Raw genomic sequence first — 17,175 nt, 5'->3', positions numbered from 1 at the left:
TCTACCTGGATGCTACCCACCTGTGCCTTCTCGCTGTCCCCTCCCTTGCCCACACCTATCACACCAGCCAAAAAGGGTGACCACAGTTCCCACGTATGCACCATGCTTTCCATGTCCAGGCCTTTCTTTATGTCCCTTCCTCTGCCTGCTCAGCCCCCTGGACTCCAGATCTTGCGTCCCCTCATTCCCCCCTTCCGTTCCCCACCCCCCTCCCCCCATGCTCTCCAGGCTCAGTGGGGCTGACTGAGGCCAGAGGCCAGGCGTGCCATGCAGGGCTGGGCACCGGGCCCTGCTTAGAGACTGGGGAGACTAAAGCGAGAACGTGAGGTGGCAAGGGGAGCTTTCTAGGCGAGAGCATGGAGCTGTATGTGCCGTTCACTCTGAACGGGAACAAGCAGGCGTAAGGGGAGGAGCAAGGAAAACCAGCCCCCACGGGGGAGCGGACAGCGTGGAAGGCCCCAGGCCAGTGCTTTCTGCGACCTCGAAGCGCACTCTGTCTGTGGGGTCCAATAGCGTAGCCACGAGCCCCACGTGGCTCAGGAGCACTGGACCTGTGGATGATGCCATTGAGGAGCTCAACTTTAAATTGCATTTAACTGTAATTAATTTTAATAGCTACAAGCGGCTAGGGGCCACCGTGTTGAGCACCTCTAGACAAATGAGTGAATATGCCTCTTAGTGGGTATGTACGGATCTGCGCACGGGGACATGAGTGTGTGCGTGCATGTGTGTGCACACGCCCGCACGAGGGCACATGAGGTGACACCATGTGGCAGGGCTGTGCAGGGCAGCTCGGAGCGAGGCCAGAATGCGGTTTCAGTGTGTGTGCAGGACAGGAGGGGAGGGGGACAAAGGGGCCATTGTACCACATTCCCGACTCAAGCCCTCCTCTCGGCTGACATCACAGCCGCCCTAAATAGAGCTGCCCAGACCCGCTCCCCCAGGCCCCGGCTGCCCCCTGTTCGTGGCACAGCGCCGGCGGCTCCCTCCGCCACTCCACGGGACTCCCCTTCGTCTTCTCTGTGAGGAGATGGGCTATACTCGTCAGGCTGATCTCTCAGTCAACTTCAGATGGAAAATTCTAGAAAGGAAGGAGCCTTTGTTTGGATTTTTTATTTTTGCTGCTCTCTCAGAATCCTGGGTCCCTTTTGTGGTGTGAGCCCGTCTCCTGGCAGGATTTTTTTCCCGACCAAAACGTGGCAGATTTCCCCTCCTCTTTCGGGTTAGCTCTTTACCCCTCAGCTGCCCCGGGGCCTCCAAGACTTTCCTGGATGGACATGGGTGAGGTTGAGGAGGGGAGAGGTTGTTGGGGGGCCGTCTAGCTGGAGTGTGGGAGCCTCAGGCGAGCGGGGCACCTGGGGCTGTGTGTAGAGCAGGAGAGGAAGCGTGGGGCTGCTCTCAAAACCAGGAGGCACAGGGGAAGCCTGCTCGGCGGCTGTGAGTGTGGGAGGCTGTGTGAGTGGGTAGGCGGGTGCCTCCCACACACCCCCGTGTGGATGAGAATGTGTCTCACCGTCTGCGGCCCGCCCACCCATCAACAAACGTGGCTGTGTTCAAAGGGGCCCTACACACGCGTGGGTGTGTTGGGGATGGGTGGGGGGTCTGTATATGTGAGGACCACTTCCCCACACACGGCAGCAGAAGAGATGCCGTGTGAACTGAGAAGGTAAGGGTCTATCTAGCAGCAGGGCCATGCGTGTGCATAGGCGTGCTGGAGGGCATAGGAGGGCCTGCAGGTGAATGGGGGCAGCTGATCGAGGAGGAGCAGGGGAAAAACCAGAAGAAGCTGGGTGTGGGGAGAGACCACCGTCCCCAAGTGTCAGGGCCATGCAGCCCGAGCGCTGATGAGCACGCGTCTCCGTCCCCTTCCCGCTGGGAGCTCCGGAGGGTACCAAGTAGAGCTGAGAGATGTCCACGGACTGGGAGGCAAGACCCGGGAAGAAGGATGGCCTTGGTCTAGCAGGGTAATCAGCCCTTCCACACGCGGAGATTTCAATGCCTTTGCAGAGCACGTGCACAGCAAGGCCCAGAAACGAGGTGAGTTCGGTGCGTGCGGATGCCGGAGAGTGGGGTTTTCTCGGCATAAGGCGGTGGAAGGAAGAGGAGGACAGGGTGGGATGGGGACCAAAGCACAGTTTAGAACAAGGAGGCCACGTGTTCAAGTTCTGTTCAAGGGGCAGACCCCGGCCCCTGCAACTCCTCCAGACTTTGGAAAACTCACGCAGGCACCGGAGGTCTGGCATAAGCAGGTGTTCGAGAAAGTGAGCAAAGGGGCTGAGTTCTGGGTTTGGGTTGATCTGGAGTGGAGATAAAGGAAGAGCCGTGAAACCAGCGCTGCCCAGTAAAAATAGAATGCGAGCCACAGATGTAATTTCTCATTTGAGCCATAGTAAGGCAATAAAAAGAAACAGGTGAAGTTAATTTTAATAACGTTTTATTTAACCCAATATACCCCCAAAATATTATTTCACTGGCCAGCAGACCAGCACCAGGGAGCATGGGAATTTCAGCCTCCACCCCAGACTTAGAAGGAGAGCGTGAACCCTTCACAGGGCCCAGAACGTAAACAGAGCTCATTTAATCTGGACCTCACGGGGCAGGGGGACCGACGGGCCTCTGGTTTGGGCGTGCTCATGCGAGGGTTCATGTGTAATAAAGTCTCCTGTCTTGGGAGCTGCCGGAGGCTGGGCACTCGTCCAGGGCTGGCAAAGCCTCCCAACAGCCCCCAGGCAGTTATGGTTAATGTCTTATGAGTAAACGAACTGTCAGAGGCGCGATTCGAGTCTTGTTTGCTCTGAGCCCAAATCCCAACAAACCCACCCTGTAGATAGGGTGTGTGTGTGAGGAATCGGGGAGACACAGGCCCTGTGGGGATGGAGGGCAGCAGTAGGCAGGGCCCTCTGTTCCCCTCGGGCAGACATCTTCCTCCGGGACTGAGAGCTGCTGAGGGAACGTCTAGAGTCAGGCCACCGTGGGGCCCTGTTCAGGGTGAAGGTTGAGGGCCCCCACACCGGGCCTCGGGGCAGCGCTGGCCATGGGACTGGAGGAGCCGAGGGTGGAGCAGGGCATGAGGCTGCATCTCAGGGTGGAGAGGGCTGGGGGGCCGTGGTGGCTGTTTTTCCCTTGGCTGTGGAGGGTTGGGTGTGACTGCCGTGGGACCTCACCCCTCGGCCAGGAGAGAGGTGCTGAGCATGACCGTGCCTTTCCCATGCGCTGCCGGGGGCGCCTGGGTGTGCACGCCCTTGTGCCAGGGCAAGGCTTGGTGTCCTGCTCGGTCACGCCATCCTCCCAGCGCCTCGTCTGGGCCACTTCCTCCCAGGCCGGCAGCCAGGCTCCCGTGCGCTCCCGGGAGCCAAGATCTCGAGTCAGAGCCGGGCAGCGGAGGGAAGCAAGGGGCCGGCCGGGACCGCTCCCTGCCCCGGCTACCCCGGCAAGAGCGCAGACAGGGAGCAGGCAGCCCCTTCCTCCAGGGGGCAGGGGTCGAGGAGGGGCACCCCGGAGAGCAGGCTGGCAGCTCAGAGCCTCCAGCCCGAGCAGACTCTGCAACTCCAGGTTCTGGCCAGATGAGGGGCCTCAAGGCAAAGGAGGAAATGAAGAGACAGAGACACTGTCTTGTCAGGGGACCCGTGTGGGTGGGGGGAGGCTACCCCAACAGGCACTCAGTCAAACACGTCTACTGAGCACCTCCCCTGTGCCCGCCCTGAGCCTCTGCTGGCCTCCGCAGATGCTTATGGGATAACTAACTAACTAACTAACTAACTAACTAACTAACTAACGGGTTTGGGTGCTCAGCAGGCAGGGAGACGAGAACATAATGGCGGAGGCGCTAGCAGTGGCCTTGCCCACCCCCTTTGCCCAGAGAGGAGCAACTTCCTTAAGAGCTCTGAGCATGCCCAGACCTGAGCCTCCCTTCAGACCAACTTTCCTGAGCACCTACTGGGCGCAGACGCTGCCCGCATCCCCGGCGGCCCCCAGAATCCTGCCCTCCTGGAGCTTCTATCTAGAGTGGGAAGCCAGCCTGGACAGGGCACAGGGTGGGGTGCAGGGTGCCCTGGAAGCAGGGGGGCCGGGGGGCTCTCTGAGGAGCCGCCCCTTGGACACAGACCAAAAGGACGGCAGCGAGTGAGGGCGGGCTTATTGGATGGGGGAGGGGGTGGGGTTCCAGCAGAGGGAAGGGCAGGGGCAAAGGCCCTGAGGCAGGAGCGTGTTATGAGGCTGTATGGCCACAGTGGGGTGTGAAGAGTGGGAATGAGGTCAGAGAGCTGGGCAAGGCCAGCACCCCCAGTCAAGAGCATGGATCTTACTCTCGGTGGGACTGGAAGGCATTGGAGAGTCAAAAGCAGGGGGCGAGATGCCCCAATCTTTCTCTTGAGAGGATGGGCCCGGCTCTTGCTGGAGCTGAGACTGGAGGGGCAGAAGGGACGGGGCGCGGTGGGGAGGCTGTTGCAGGGGCCCAGGAGTCGGATCCTGGTGCTGCGCCGGGAAGGTCAGAGGGGAGGCCATGAGAAGTGGATGGATTCAGGACATACTCGAAGGTGGGGACTCTGGGGAATGAGGGAAAGGAGAGAGGTCCAAGGGGACACTCACACCCCCTTGCCTGTACACTTCTGAACACCTCCCTACGATATTCAGAAACTTAGCCGTCCTCAGCGGTCCTTGGCCCAGGACATGCCACCATGAGACTGGGGGCTGCCCTCCCCACCAACCCCAAGCCTGGGCCCCTGTCTCCAAGTAAGGGAAAATTGCACGTGCAGCCCCCCATCTGCACGGTCCACCGCCCCCTGGGGGGAGGAAGAGGGATCCACCCATGCCCCAGGACAGTGGGTGGATCACAGGCCTGGTGGTCAAACTCAAAAAGGGATTTTGAGGTCACCGTGGAGGAAGCCTTGTCTTTTTTTGGATTTTCTTGGAGTTGCCACCCAGATCCAGGGGCCTGAGACCTAGGCTGTGAGTCCTTGCTCCTCTGTTATCCCTCCTTTATCTGGGTCCCCTTTCGGGCCTGATCTCTGGCTTGGCCTCCCAAGGCAGGGGTCAGATGTGAGACTGGCTGTGGCTCAGGACGGCGGTGGGCAGGGGCCTAGTTGGTCTGGTGTGGTTGTAGTCACCTGGGAGAATTGTTTCTAGCCATCTGAGCTCTCCAGGGCCAAGCTGGTGACACTCAGCTCAGCAAGGGTGCCAGGTCACGTGGTGTCCCCTGACTTCTGCCCAGACTCTGGAGAAGCCCACCAGTAAGGGGTCACTGAGCCCAGGCATTCAGGGTCCCATATCCCAACTCCTCTCTTCATAACTCACTTCCTCGCAGAGTGAGTTACAAAGGGGCTCTTCCTCTAGGGGATCCAGACAGATAAGAGCCTGGACCTCTTGCTGCCAGAACCCTTTAGCCTTCCAAAAAGCAGCGTGTAAGTGGACATACGAGGTTCTTTTTTTCTTTTTTCTTTTTTTAAGATTGTTGTTTATTTATTTGAGAGAGGGGGAGAGCACACAGAGGCAGAGGGAGAAGCAGACTCCCAGCTGAGCAGGGAGCCCGATGCGGAACTCGATCCCAGGACCCTGGGATCATGACCTGAGCCGAAGGCAGACGCTGAACTAACTGAGCCGCCCAGGGGCCCCGACATACCAGGTTCTAATCCAAACTCTGCCACTGGCTTGCTCTGGGACCTTGGGGGAGTTGCTTACTCTCCCGGGGCCTCGGTTTCCTCCTCTGTAAAGTGGGATGACCCAGTAACGCCTTGCTGTCAGGTTCTGTCCAACGAGTAAGACCAGGGCCACAGGTAGCAGGTCCTTCCTTCTTCCTTCCAGAGAAGTTGGGAAACCAGCAAAATGCCCAGAGTCCAAAGGGCAGGCTGGCAGTCCCTGGCTCACACTGAGGGCTCCCGGAAGGCAGAAGAGGAAACTGAGGCAGCAAGTGCTGGTGGGAGGCTGCTGAGAAGAAGGAACTGGCACAGCAACAGGTGAGCAGAGTGGCAGCTATTTATTCTGGGCATCCGGACCCCAGACACCCTCACCTCCCCCCTCCCGCCATCTCTCTGCTTGTTCCAAGCCTGGGGGCCATCAGGCCAAGAGCCAGAATCTTGAGGAAGGATGTGGCTGTGGGCCAGCTGCTCTGTGCGTGGTGGGGAGAGAGGAGCGGGAGGCCGGGTCTGGAACTGGAACAGCAGGGGTGAGGGGGTGAGGGACTGTGATGCCCAGGCCCTGGTCCTCCTGCCCCCACTGCAGCCCTCTGACCCCGAGTGTCGGGCACCGGGGGGCATAGCCCCAGCCCTGCTGAGCACCTTCCACGGCGGCCTCAGAGGAGCAGGCAGGGCTGTGTGCCCCTTCCCTTGACCTCCCCCTGCCCACCATCTGCCCCAGCCTCAAGCCAGGAGCCACCTTGTCCCAGAAATGGGGCTGGCACCGCCCCCCAGGCCCACCTGGCTGTGCCCTCAGTGCTGGTCCAGGATGAGGGGCACCTGGGCGCTGTCCACTTGCGGAGGCAGCTGCTCACCCGTGCGCACGTTGAACATGGGCAGCGTGGACAGCGGCCGGGGCACCTCCCGGCTGGATGCCATCTGCCGCAGCTCCTCTGTGTTCCCGCGGATGGTGCAATGGTGGACCATCTGGATGCTGTGAGCACAGGGCCGGCCCAGTCGTCAGCCCTGGGAGTCAACCCCCACCCGAGGCTCAGGGTGGCCCTGCCTCTGAGCCACCCTGCAGTCCTCCCCACCTACACATGACTGGGAGGAGGGGGGGCGGGAAGGGGAGGACAAACAGGAAGGTCTTTGGTGCAGGCTCAGCGTCCAGTGATGGAGGCATAGGGTGTGGGTGCAGACAGCCTGGATTCAAAGCTGTGTGTCCCTGGCAAGTTGCCGAGCCACTCTGTGCCCCAGTGTCAACTGTGAAATGGGCATAAAACTAGAACCTACCTCCTAGCACTGTGGTGCAAATTAAACGAGAAAAATGTTTGGAAAAGTGCTTGGCACATGCTAAGAGCTCCGGAGATGCTCGACATGGATAGATTCCCACGGTGGATTCATATTTCCAGAGGCCAGTGTTCACTGGGTTCTATATTCCGATGACCCTCTAGGCCCCTTCTAGAACTCAGCTCGCTCCCCTAATACTCTCTCCTACCATTGACCATCTAATCTTCCCTGTGTCATCCTTGTCTTGGTCTGGCCAACCTCCGCCCTCCATCTCTTCCCACCTCCTCCTTCGGCTCCTGCTGTTTCCAGCCAGACCTCCCCGGTCTCATCTTCCCGCTCCTCCCATCAAGCCTCGCTGGCCTTTGTACCTGGACTTCTCCCACCCCCGCCCCAGGGCTAGCTCTGGACACTGAGTCTTTGCTCTCTGCCTCTAGTCCAGACCACAGCTCCCTGAGGCCAGCCCCTGGCTCTGCAGTGGGCCTGAAATCCCCAGGGCAGTCAGGAAGTCCTTTCTGAGCTCTAGGCTTTCTAGAAGAAGACTCTCTTCTGTCTTCTCAGAAAGCTCAGCGTATTCTCATTTGAGATTCTCACGAGCTTGCTTTCTGCTGTCTGGGGCAAGCTTCAGTTCATGCTGAGAAGTGGGGTAGCCCAGTGTAACTAAGCACGAGGACTTGCTTTGGGTTTGAATGTGAGTTCTGCTACTTACTGCCTGTGTGAACTTACACACGTCACTTAACTTCTCTGTGCCACTATTTCCTCAATTGCGATGCAGTTTTTGTACAAATTAAACGAGTTAACACAGGAAACACACTTCAACGTGTCCTGGTCAGCATCACAGCAAAGGGAAGCTAATATTACAGGAAGCCTGATATGGCTATTATCATCCTTAGTGTTATTTTATTCTAGTTGGCGCACTGATGCACTTGGCCTCCAGAAAGGGATGTTTCCAAGCCTCTTTACACGAACTCATCCACATTTGTGGGTCCAGCCTGGAGATATTTTCCCAGACTCCCTGGTTGCCAGGTGAGATAGACAGCAGGGACTCCTCATTACAAACAATAAGAATTAGTTTCCTTGGGACGCCTGGGTGTTTCAGTCGGTTGAGCACCGACTCTTGATTTTTGGCTCAGGTCATGATCTCAGGGTCCTGAGACTGAGCCCCGAGCTGGCTCCACACTCAGCCAGGAGTCTGCTTCTCTCCCTCTTCCTCTCCCTCTGCCTTCCCCCAGCCAACTCTCAAAATAAATGGTCTGGGGGCAGGAGGACCAGTCTTTAAAAAAAGAAGAGGGTGCCTGGGTGGCTCAGTCGTTAAGTGTCTGACTTCGGTTCAGGTCATGATCCCAGGGTCCTAAGATCAAGTCCCGCATCAGGCTCCCTGCTCAGCAGGGAGTCTCGGTCCCGCTCTCCCGCTCCCCCTGCTTGTGCTCGCTCTCTCTCTCTCTCAAATAAATAAATAAAGTCTTAAAAAAAAAAAAGAATTAGTTTCCTTAAAGGTGCGGTGGTCCCAGGCAGGGTGGAAACTACCCTACTTTCCTCTGGGTTACCGATCAAATGGGGGTGGGGGGCTATGATCCCCACACCTGTCCAAGTCTCAGTGGACCCCAACACCAGCTAGAGCCTGAGAGATTAGACGGCAGGTCAGACTTTCTAGCTTCATGCTGAATGGGCCACACTCCTTGGGGGGGCGGAGGGGGCGGTGAGTAGGACCAAGTCCTGTCTGGTTGGCGGGAGGAGGCGGAGTCACCCTCTACAGCCAGGGGAGGGTCAAGATGAGCTCTTGAGTCTGGAATTTGGCAAGCAGAGTTGTCCAAAACACAATTTTCCATTCCCAGGCAAGGGGAGGCTGAGGGAGCAAGGAAGCAAGAAGCATGTGGATGCTTAGGACCAGAGGAAGCCAGGCAGGTAATGCGCCACCCCCCCCAGCCCTGCATCTGGGTCTCATTACTCTGGCGACACACACAGGTGGAAAATGTTCTGGGGATGTTTTTCCAGAGCAGGAGGAGAAACCAGCCCCGTTGCTGCCTTCCCCCACAGCCCTTCCACATCAGCAGCTGGGCAGACGAAGGAACAGGCGGGCATTCCTACACACACACACACACACACACACACTCTTTCCGCCACTAACACATAGCCCTCAAGCCCTGTCTCGGACACACAGACCACAGAAGAGGGTCAGGCTGGAGGACTTTCTGATCAGCAAACGCTGATACATGCAGCAGAATCACAATTTATGGATAATTTGAAAAATGGTAGACATCGAACAAGTAAAAAAAAAAAAAGGATTTGTAGAAATAAATCAACTCAAAATCCAAACCAACAAGGGCTAATACGGCACACAGTAAGCCTGGTGTTTGATTCAACATTGCTGGGGGAAGCAGATTTTCCTGAGAGCTTCAGGGCTCCCAGCGTGAGCCAGCAGCACTGGCCATGCCCGAAACCACTGGTCAGAAGGGAATTTCCACGATGGCAGAAGATATAATTGATCAAATTTGGCACAGGCCAAAAAAATTGAGGAATAAAATGTTCCTTGAAAAACTGACATGGAAAATCACTCATCTCAATGGGGGAAAAATTCGATCAAATAAAAATGAAAATAGGAAGAAAAAAAAAAAAGGCAAAGCAGAGCAGAGCCTTTCCATTGCTTTGTGATCAAAGAGGACCAAGGAATCGAATCGACCTGGGCAGAGCAAGGAATTACAGTTTTGTTCGCTCTGGAAAATACCCGCCCCATAACAACTCAGAAATGTGGGTATAATTCTGATGCAAAAATGTTTGTATTCCTTAACCCAGTGGGTTGAGCTGGTGGGGTCAAAATGGTGGGTTTTAAAACTGAGGTCTCAGGGGGTGCCTGGGCGGCTCAGTCGGTTAAGTGTCCCACCCTCAATCTCAGCTCAGGTCATGATCTTGGGGTCCTGGGATGGAAGCCCACATCAGGCTGCATGCTCAGTACAGAGTCAGCTTGTCCCTCTCTCTCCCTCCCCCACCCCCCGCCACCACTTGCTCTCATTCTCTCTCTCTTAAATAAATAAATAAAATCTTAAAAAAAAAAAAAAAAACCCTGGGGTCTCAGAACACCCTGAAATCAGCCGGTTCAGGTGCATACGTTTCTCAACACACCTGCACGCGCACGTACACACCACGTGGGTCCACCCATCCACCCGCACAGCCTCAGCCCTTCTTCCCGGGGTACCTGGCTCGTCTGATGCCCACGGTATCTGGCAACTCCCGTCCGCACCTCCCGGGAGGGAACAATGGGACCACTGTGACCCTCACAGGATTCTGGTGGCCTCACAATGTCCCCCTGAGGTCACCACAGAGGTAACCTTGCCACCCCCTGCCCCCTAGGCACAAGTCTGCTGAGGCCAGCCGTGGGAGATCATCCTTGGTCCTCCTTCTGGCCACCCAGGGGGAGGCTGGGGCCCGAGCCCTCCGCGGAAGCCTCTGAGGGAACCAGGAACAGAGACTCGCCTCACCCACCGAAGAGCAGCCCGTGGAGACTTCCCGCCGTCACCCTGGAGGTCCCTGCTCCTAGTTCCCTTCACCCGCCGCAGGGAGAGATGCAGAAAGACACTCTGGCACCTCCCCCCTCTGCGCCCTTGGCCTCGAACACAGTGCAGGGTGCGGGCCGGCAGGCCAGCGCCTCCGGGTCCTCCGGCAAGAATGAGACTGGGCGCCGTGCCAGCCCCAAAGCCCGCCGGAAGCCCAGCATATCCAAGGTGATCCTGGGGGTTGTGGCGGACAGGGGCATGCACAACCGCGTGAGCCTCGCCACACTGAAGAAGGCGGTCGCCACCATGGGCTACAACATGACCCGGAACGCCTGGCGCTTTAAGCGAGTGCTCAAGGGGCTGGTGGACAAGGGCGTTCTCAAGCAGGTGACCGGCAAGGGGGCCTCGGGCTCCTTCCGCATGGGCAAGAAGTTTGCCTCCAAGTTCAAGCTCAGGGCCCAGAGACCGCGCCGGTCTGGGCAGCGCCGGCCCGGGCAGCGCCGGTTGCTGGTGGGCTCCCAAAGGGGGCACAAGCGGCTACGCAAGGAGGTTCGCAGGGTGGCCAGATGCCGCCGCAATTAAGGAGGCAGGCCAGGCAAGCAGGCAGGTGTGCCAGGCCCGCCACAGGCTCCGTGCGGCGGGAATAAAAGAAGCCTAACTGATTTCACACCTGCCTCCTGGAATCTTTGGGGTTCAGGGGAGTGGGAGTGGAAGAAGGCTGGGGACAGAGGAGGGGTAAGGCCATGGGGGGGGGGGAACCTGAGCAAAGTAACAGTGAGATGGATTTGGGAAGGGCTGGAGGAATTGAACGCATCCACAGACATTAGCTATTTCAAGGACCCCGTCATCTGGCAGGCGAAGAAACCAGGGCCAGAGAGCGTCACGCTGGTCGTGTGGCAGAAGCCAGCCTGGAACAACACCTAGTGTCTGACTCAGGGAAGTGTGTGTGCGTGTGTGTGCACATGTGTGCACGTGTGTGCATGCGTGTGCATGCAGCCTCTGAAGTTGCTTCTCGAACCCTTTCCCCCAGGGAGCCACAGGCCCCCACACCTGGCCAGGTCCCCTCCTGTGTCCCAGGTTAGAGTCCTCCATGGAGACCCAGAAAATGAGAAGGCCAGACCAAGAGAAGTCAGGCCCAGCAACCAGCCAGCCCAGACCTGGAGCTCAGCAGCCAGGCGTGGCCCCCATTAGCCCAGAGTAATCTGGCTGGTCTGTGCTGCTCATGGAGTTTGGGGGAGGGGGCCTAGCTTGGTAGTCTAGGGATGCTCCCACCCAGCCCCCCAGCTTTCCCCTACTCACTCCGAGGTGGCCAGGTCTCTCTTCAGCCTGTGGAAAATCGGGGGAGAGGATTAGCTAGTATCCACCACCCCCTCTTGGTGCCAGGCCAGGCAAGAGATCCTCATCCCCCCAGGCTGAGGGCCCCGCTCCCTGAGGGGTCTGCGTCCCCAGGCAGCACAATGGCCATAAGGAGCCCCGTGGGGGTGCTCCGCGGGGCCTTCCCTGCCCTCTGTCCCCCTCACTCACCGTCCCTCCCGCCGACAGCACATGACGTAGGCCAGCAGCACAGTGAGCAGCAAAGCCACCAGCAGGGGCACCAGGAGGGTGACCAGGGCGTCGGTGAGGAAGTCTCGGGCCGTGGCCTTAGTCGGAGGGCAGAAGAACGGGTCATGCTCCAGGATCCCATCACCTGGGGTGAGGACCTCATCTGCGGGCTCTGGCACAGACTTATCCACCTGCTCAGAGAGCCCAGGGCTCACCGACGAGCCGTTGGCTGGACATGGAGACCCACAGTGGACGGGGCAGGGGTGCCCCACACAACCACAGGGCTTCCTCCTGCCTGTCTCCCCAGCCTGGGTGACCTCGCAGGACAAGCCCTGGGCTAGGAGCCCAGAGAGAAGGGTGAGGAGAGGCAGGTCCGTATAGGGCCCGACTCTAGGGCCCGACTGCCTGGGTTTAACTCCTGATTCAGACAGGGCTGGGCTGGATGACTTCCCTCCCCGTGCCTCCCTCCCCCACCTATAAAGTCAGAAGACTAATAGCGGTCCGGCTCTGGGGTGGCGGCGAGGGTGAAGCATGTTGCTTGGCTAGAGCCCAGCACACAGCAAGTCCTCAAGGATGCTGTTGATGATCAGACCTTGGCTGCACTGTGGGTCAATTCGTGGGAGCAGAGTACTCCAGGGGTTCCCAGCCCAGGAAGTCAGGGTCTCTAGGGACCCCAGATAACTGCTCAATATCCCAAAGAGCAGTAGTGAGCATCCGTGGTTTATAATTTGGGGGTGAGAGCTCTCTCTTCCATATCACGGGCAGATTTGCTACGTCACACCTTAGGAGGAAGCAGACAGAGCTGTCCCAAAGAGTCCCCTGGTGGGGAAAGGGTTTTTGGAACTGCCCTATTGGAATGATTGTTCTAGCTGTTGGGTTGGGCGCATAGGGGACTTCTGGACCCTGGGATCCCTTTTCTGGATTATGGACTCTGTCGCCCTCTCGTGGGATGAGGTGGAACTTCAGAGCCTGTGTGTGTGTGTGTGTGTGTGTGTGTGTGTGTGTGTGTGTGTGCGAGCGCGCGTGCATAATCAGAGAAAGAAACAGGAACAGAGAGGTAGGGTGGGAAGAAGGCTAGGGAGGAGACTGTGATGGGGACCAGGCCCCATCCCCATCCCCCAGAGCCAGGGTCCCTCCTCACCAGGGACACATTGCACCAGTCAACACGGAAGTGTGGTGCCAAGGTGTCATAACAGGACAGAAGCGGAGGCTGACCCTGGGCACAGCGAGCGTGGCTGTCGGGAGATGCCACCATCTTCAGGCAGGTGGAGAAGGGTGAGGCAGAGCCCACCTTGATGTAAACCCTGGGCCCAGAGAGAAGCCACGGTTAGCAAACGGGGGGGGGGGGGGTGCAGGCACTGGGCCCTGGAGTTTTGGGGTTGCAGGACCACCTTGAGACCTGGGTTATGGTGAGAGTACACAGAGCACCCCGGTCTTCTGGGGGGGGCTTATGCCCCCAGGAATGTCTCTTGATAGCTGGGTCTTTTATGTCCTCGTGGGGTATCAGGGAGTATAGAGTTCAGGGTTTGGGCCCAGGAAGGGCAAGAAGATGAAGGGGCGGCTGGAGGGAAGTGGACGGTGCTGTGGAACTGGGAGATACACATGGGTGTGAAGGTACACGAAGGTGCTCCGTGCCCACCACCACTCCCAGAAGGCCAGCTGCCGCCACCTCCAGGAAGCCCTCCTGGGTCGCACACTTACCCTTCCTTGCGACCCTCAATGGGAAGGGGGACGCGGCCCCCACGGTCCAAGGCGGAGGTGATGTTGAGTAGCTGGAGCTCCCCCGGCTCCCAGAGCCCTCCCAAGGCTGTGAGGAAGCGACTGGCAGGCGTCGGGGGCAGCACCTCCTCCACGTCATGGCTGCACACCAGGAACTCAGCTTGGTATGGCAGCAGGGGGCCTGGAGATGCCAGGTTGGCACTTGAGGCCCCACACGGAGTCCTGCACGGGTCCTTCCCAAGCCTCCCCTACTCGAGCTCCTCCCCATGCCCCTCAGACTCCTTCCTTCCTCCCTAACTTCCCACCCCTCACAGACCCCAGATGCCCTTCCCACAGCCTCAACAGCTTCCCAAGGCCCCACAGACTGTCCACAGCGGCCAAGAATACAACTCCAGAGCCCTTTCAGGACACCCCGCTCCCATTACTCCCAAGTGTCCCCTTCACACCCCTCTCTCTCCTTCCAAGGGAAATCCTCCAAGACTGGCATCAGAGGGGGGTGGAGGTGGGGCGGGGGTTCGGCGGGGCTGATGGTACCTTCTGGGTCCCCAATCAACAGCACCAGCCTCTGCCGGGTGGTGTCAAAGCTGTCCCGATTGTAGGCTGTGACCTGGTTGGGGGGGGGATGCGGAAGAGGGCTGAGGGATGGGGCGAGGGGAGAAACGCGGAGGGGACTGAAACACCCTCAAATCATAAGCATCTAAATTATGTAAATGAGCATGCACGAATGCCCACAGGGGACCCAGCCACTGGGGTCCCTGCCAGTACCTCGATGACCTGGCGCCCACGATCTTCGGGGGTGGGGGTGCCGTACAGGAAGCCAGGCTGTCGGGGGCTGCGCTGGGTATAGCGGAGCCACCGAGGCAGGTCTGGGTGTCCCTGGAGGTGGGCGTGGTAGGTGACAGGGGCGGTGGGGGGGACATCTGGTGAAAGGGAGGAGAGGGGATTGGAGAAACGACAGGAGCCTTCACCGGCCCCTGGCCAGGCACCGCCAGCCCCCCATGCCCTTCAGGCCCCTCTCACCGGCGTGCTCAGGACCACGCAGGACGGTTTCCTGGTCCAAGGTGTGCACAAAGACACGGCCCACAAGAGGCTGCAGGGTGGGCTGCTGGGCCTCGGCATCCCCCAGCCCTGCCAGGAGACCTGTGGGGACCCCACAGCCCCGAAACACACGCATCAGCCTTGTTCCTGCGCTGGGGAGAAGCTTCTCCAGGCAGGAGAAGTTGTGGGGGGCTCCCAGGAAAGGACAGGGGGTGGAGTCCTGGCTGTGCCACACACTGGGTTCAGTGACAAATCCCAGACCTTTGTTGGGTTTGGATGTGTGGGAGCCCCCTTCCCCAGTCCTCATTTTAGGCTCCCTTTGAGGGGTCACACAGGGCAGGGAGACTGGCTGAGAGGGGCGTGGGGTGGGGGGATGGATGCGTGTTAAGGACACTTGTAAAAGAACCCTTAAGAAAGCCCTGTGGGGCGGGGCGCCTAGGAGGCTCCTTAGGTTAAGCATCCAACTCTTGGTTTCAGTTCAGGTCCTAGTCTCAGGGTCTTGAGATGGAGCCCCCTGCCGGGCTCTGCCCCTCTGGGCGCGGAGCTTGCCTAGGGTTCTCTCTCTTCCTCACCCTCTGCCCTGCCGCACCACCCCCACAAACACATGCTCAGTCACTCTCTCTGCTCTCTCTCTTTAAAAAAATAAAGAAATAAATAAAAATTTTTAAGAAAGAATGCCTGGGAAGCTGGAGGGGAAGGGGGAGGGAAGGAGTTTTGGGAGGAGGTGGGTAGCCGTTCTGGGACTCCCTCCCAACTCCCCTATACACAGGCGGCAAGAGGCCCACAGCAGAAGCCAATAAAAGCTGAACAAATGGGATCCTGAGCCCCAGGGAAAGGACCTGCCCTAGCAGGCCCCCACACCCTCCCAAGGCCAAATTTAGCCTGGGCTTAGAAAGAAGGCAGACCAGCCGGCCATTAAAGGGCCAACGACACTCCGGGCCTGTGTTGTCAGGTCCACCTCTGCCTAGGACACCCCACCCTTCAGAGCTCTCAGGCCCCCGCATCCCAGAGCCCCCCTCCCAGCCCCATTTCCCTGGACCTCCCCTTGGACACAGCATGAACACCCCAAAGTCCTTCTGGCCCCTGGCCCCGGATCCCTCCCCCCGAGGGACCTCTGTCTTTCCACCTCTTCACCCGTGAATCCCCGTAAATCCCGTCCCTTCATCCTGGGCCTCTCCCAGGAGAAGGCCCCAACTTGCCCACAAGAAGAATCCAGATTAGAGCTGCAGCCATGGCTGCCCCAGCCCGGTCTGGCCCCTGTGAGTGACAGAGACAGGAGCAGGGGAGGAGAGAGGGAGGGAGGGGCGACGGGGGAGGTGTCCCAGAGCAGCTGGCCCCAGCTTCTGCCAGTGGGTCCCTCCCCATCCCCACCCAAGCAGGCACTGAATCTGGGGTGAACACTCTCCTCACAGGACAAGGTCCCTCCAGGGATCCCCTCCCAGTGGCCAGAGAAGGGTTCCTAAACCACCAACCTGACTACCTCAGTCCCCTCTGAAAACGCTAAGGGCTCCCTTTGCCCTGAGTCCCTAGCTGTTGATGGCTTTTAGACCCTGCCTGTACCTGGCCATCGTGTCCAGAATCCCCTCCTCTCACCCCTGCCAACCACACACACACACACACACACACACACACACACACACACACACCAGGCTTCTGCCCAGCCTTGCTCTGCTGCCTGACCGCCCAACTGACATGCTCTCTAACTGCCACTCACCTGGCATGACTCAAGACAGGCCTCCTCTCCTCCCTGAAGGCCTTCTGTGCTCCCCTCCTCCGCTAGGCCGAGCTGGGTGCCCGCTTGGCCCTTGTGCACAGACAGCACTGCGGAGCGGGGGTGGGGGTGGGGGGGACACTAGAATCTTCTTATCTTCCTATCCCCAGACCCGACGCAGGGCCCGGCAACAAGCAGGTGTAGGGGGGACAGGGCAACAGTCTTCTTAACAGCACACAGAACAGCTCGGTGCCCATTCACCCAGCCCTGATCCCCAGAGCAAGCACCCCCAGCCTGTACCCCAGGTCTGTGCAGAGAGAGCACCCCAGACAGCACTAGGCAGGTAGAGCCGGGGGAGCGGAAGGGCTGGCACAGGCTTGGAGGCCTGCCAGCCCGGACCCGAGTCCCGCTTTGACCACTCGCTGGAGACGTGGCCTTGAAAAACTCAAGTGTCCGCTCTAGGCTCTGTTCCCACACCTACGGCCTGGCAAGATAATGCTTACCTCTCGGTGTGCTTGTGACGAAGCCACAATCTCATGAACTCAGCGCGTATTTACAGAGCACCCCCTGTGTGCCGGACCCAGAGGAAGCGGTGGCGGGGGGTGGGGAGACACCTGCCCCCACGGAGTTTGCAAGTGGACGGGGGTGGGGGGGTGGGGGGGTACTATCGGCTGAGCCCCCCCCCCCCCACCGTGCACCAGGCTTCACATCACCGCCCCTACGGTAATTCCTTCTATCCCCGTGGCAGTTCCCGGGACCGCTTTCACCCCCATTTTCA

General features: G+C 58.9%; 2 protein-coding genes across 2 annotated transcripts; one reads left to right on the top strand and one right to left on the bottom strand.

The window, feature by feature from the left end:
- Positions 1-5,952: 5,952 nt before the first annotated feature.
- SGCA (sarcoglycan alpha) lies at positions 5,953-16,065 on the bottom strand. The gene is made up of 10 exons (XM_045773082.2): positions 15,886-16,065; positions 14,669-14,788; positions 14,414-14,568; positions 14,183-14,255; positions 13,631-13,829; positions 13,071-13,233; positions 11,912-12,120; positions 11,687-11,713; positions 6,411-6,603; positions 5,953-6,146 (listed from the first exon to the last, which is right to left on the bottom strand). The coding sequence occupies exons 1-9, from the start codon at positions 16,049-16,051 to the stop codon at positions 6,423-6,425; spliced, it is 1,293 nt and encodes a 430-aa protein (XP_045629038.2). The 5' UTR covers positions 16,052-16,065; the 3' UTR covers positions 5,953-6,146; positions 6,411-6,422.
- Positions 10,453-11,035, top strand: LOC148107963 (histone H1.9-like). The gene has a single exon (XM_087854495.1). It carries the CDS (start codon positions 10,457-10,459, stop codon positions 10,967-10,969), a length of 513 nt encoding a protein of 170 aa, XP_087710621.1. The 5' UTR covers positions 10,453-10,456; the 3' UTR covers positions 10,970-11,035.
- Positions 16,066-17,175: the final 1,110 nt, after the last annotated feature.

The sequence above is a fragment of the Ursus americanus genome, chromosome 23, assembly GCF_024610735.1.
Source record: "Ursus americanus isolate L20-20 chromosome 23, mUrsAme1.1.p, whole genome shotgun sequence".
In the NCBI taxonomy this organism is placed as follows: domain Eukaryota; kingdom Metazoa; phylum Chordata; class Mammalia; order Carnivora; family Ursidae; genus Ursus; species Ursus americanus.
The sequence above is the reverse complement of the archived record's forward strand: the minus strand, read 5'-3'. Positions and strand labels throughout refer to the sequence as shown.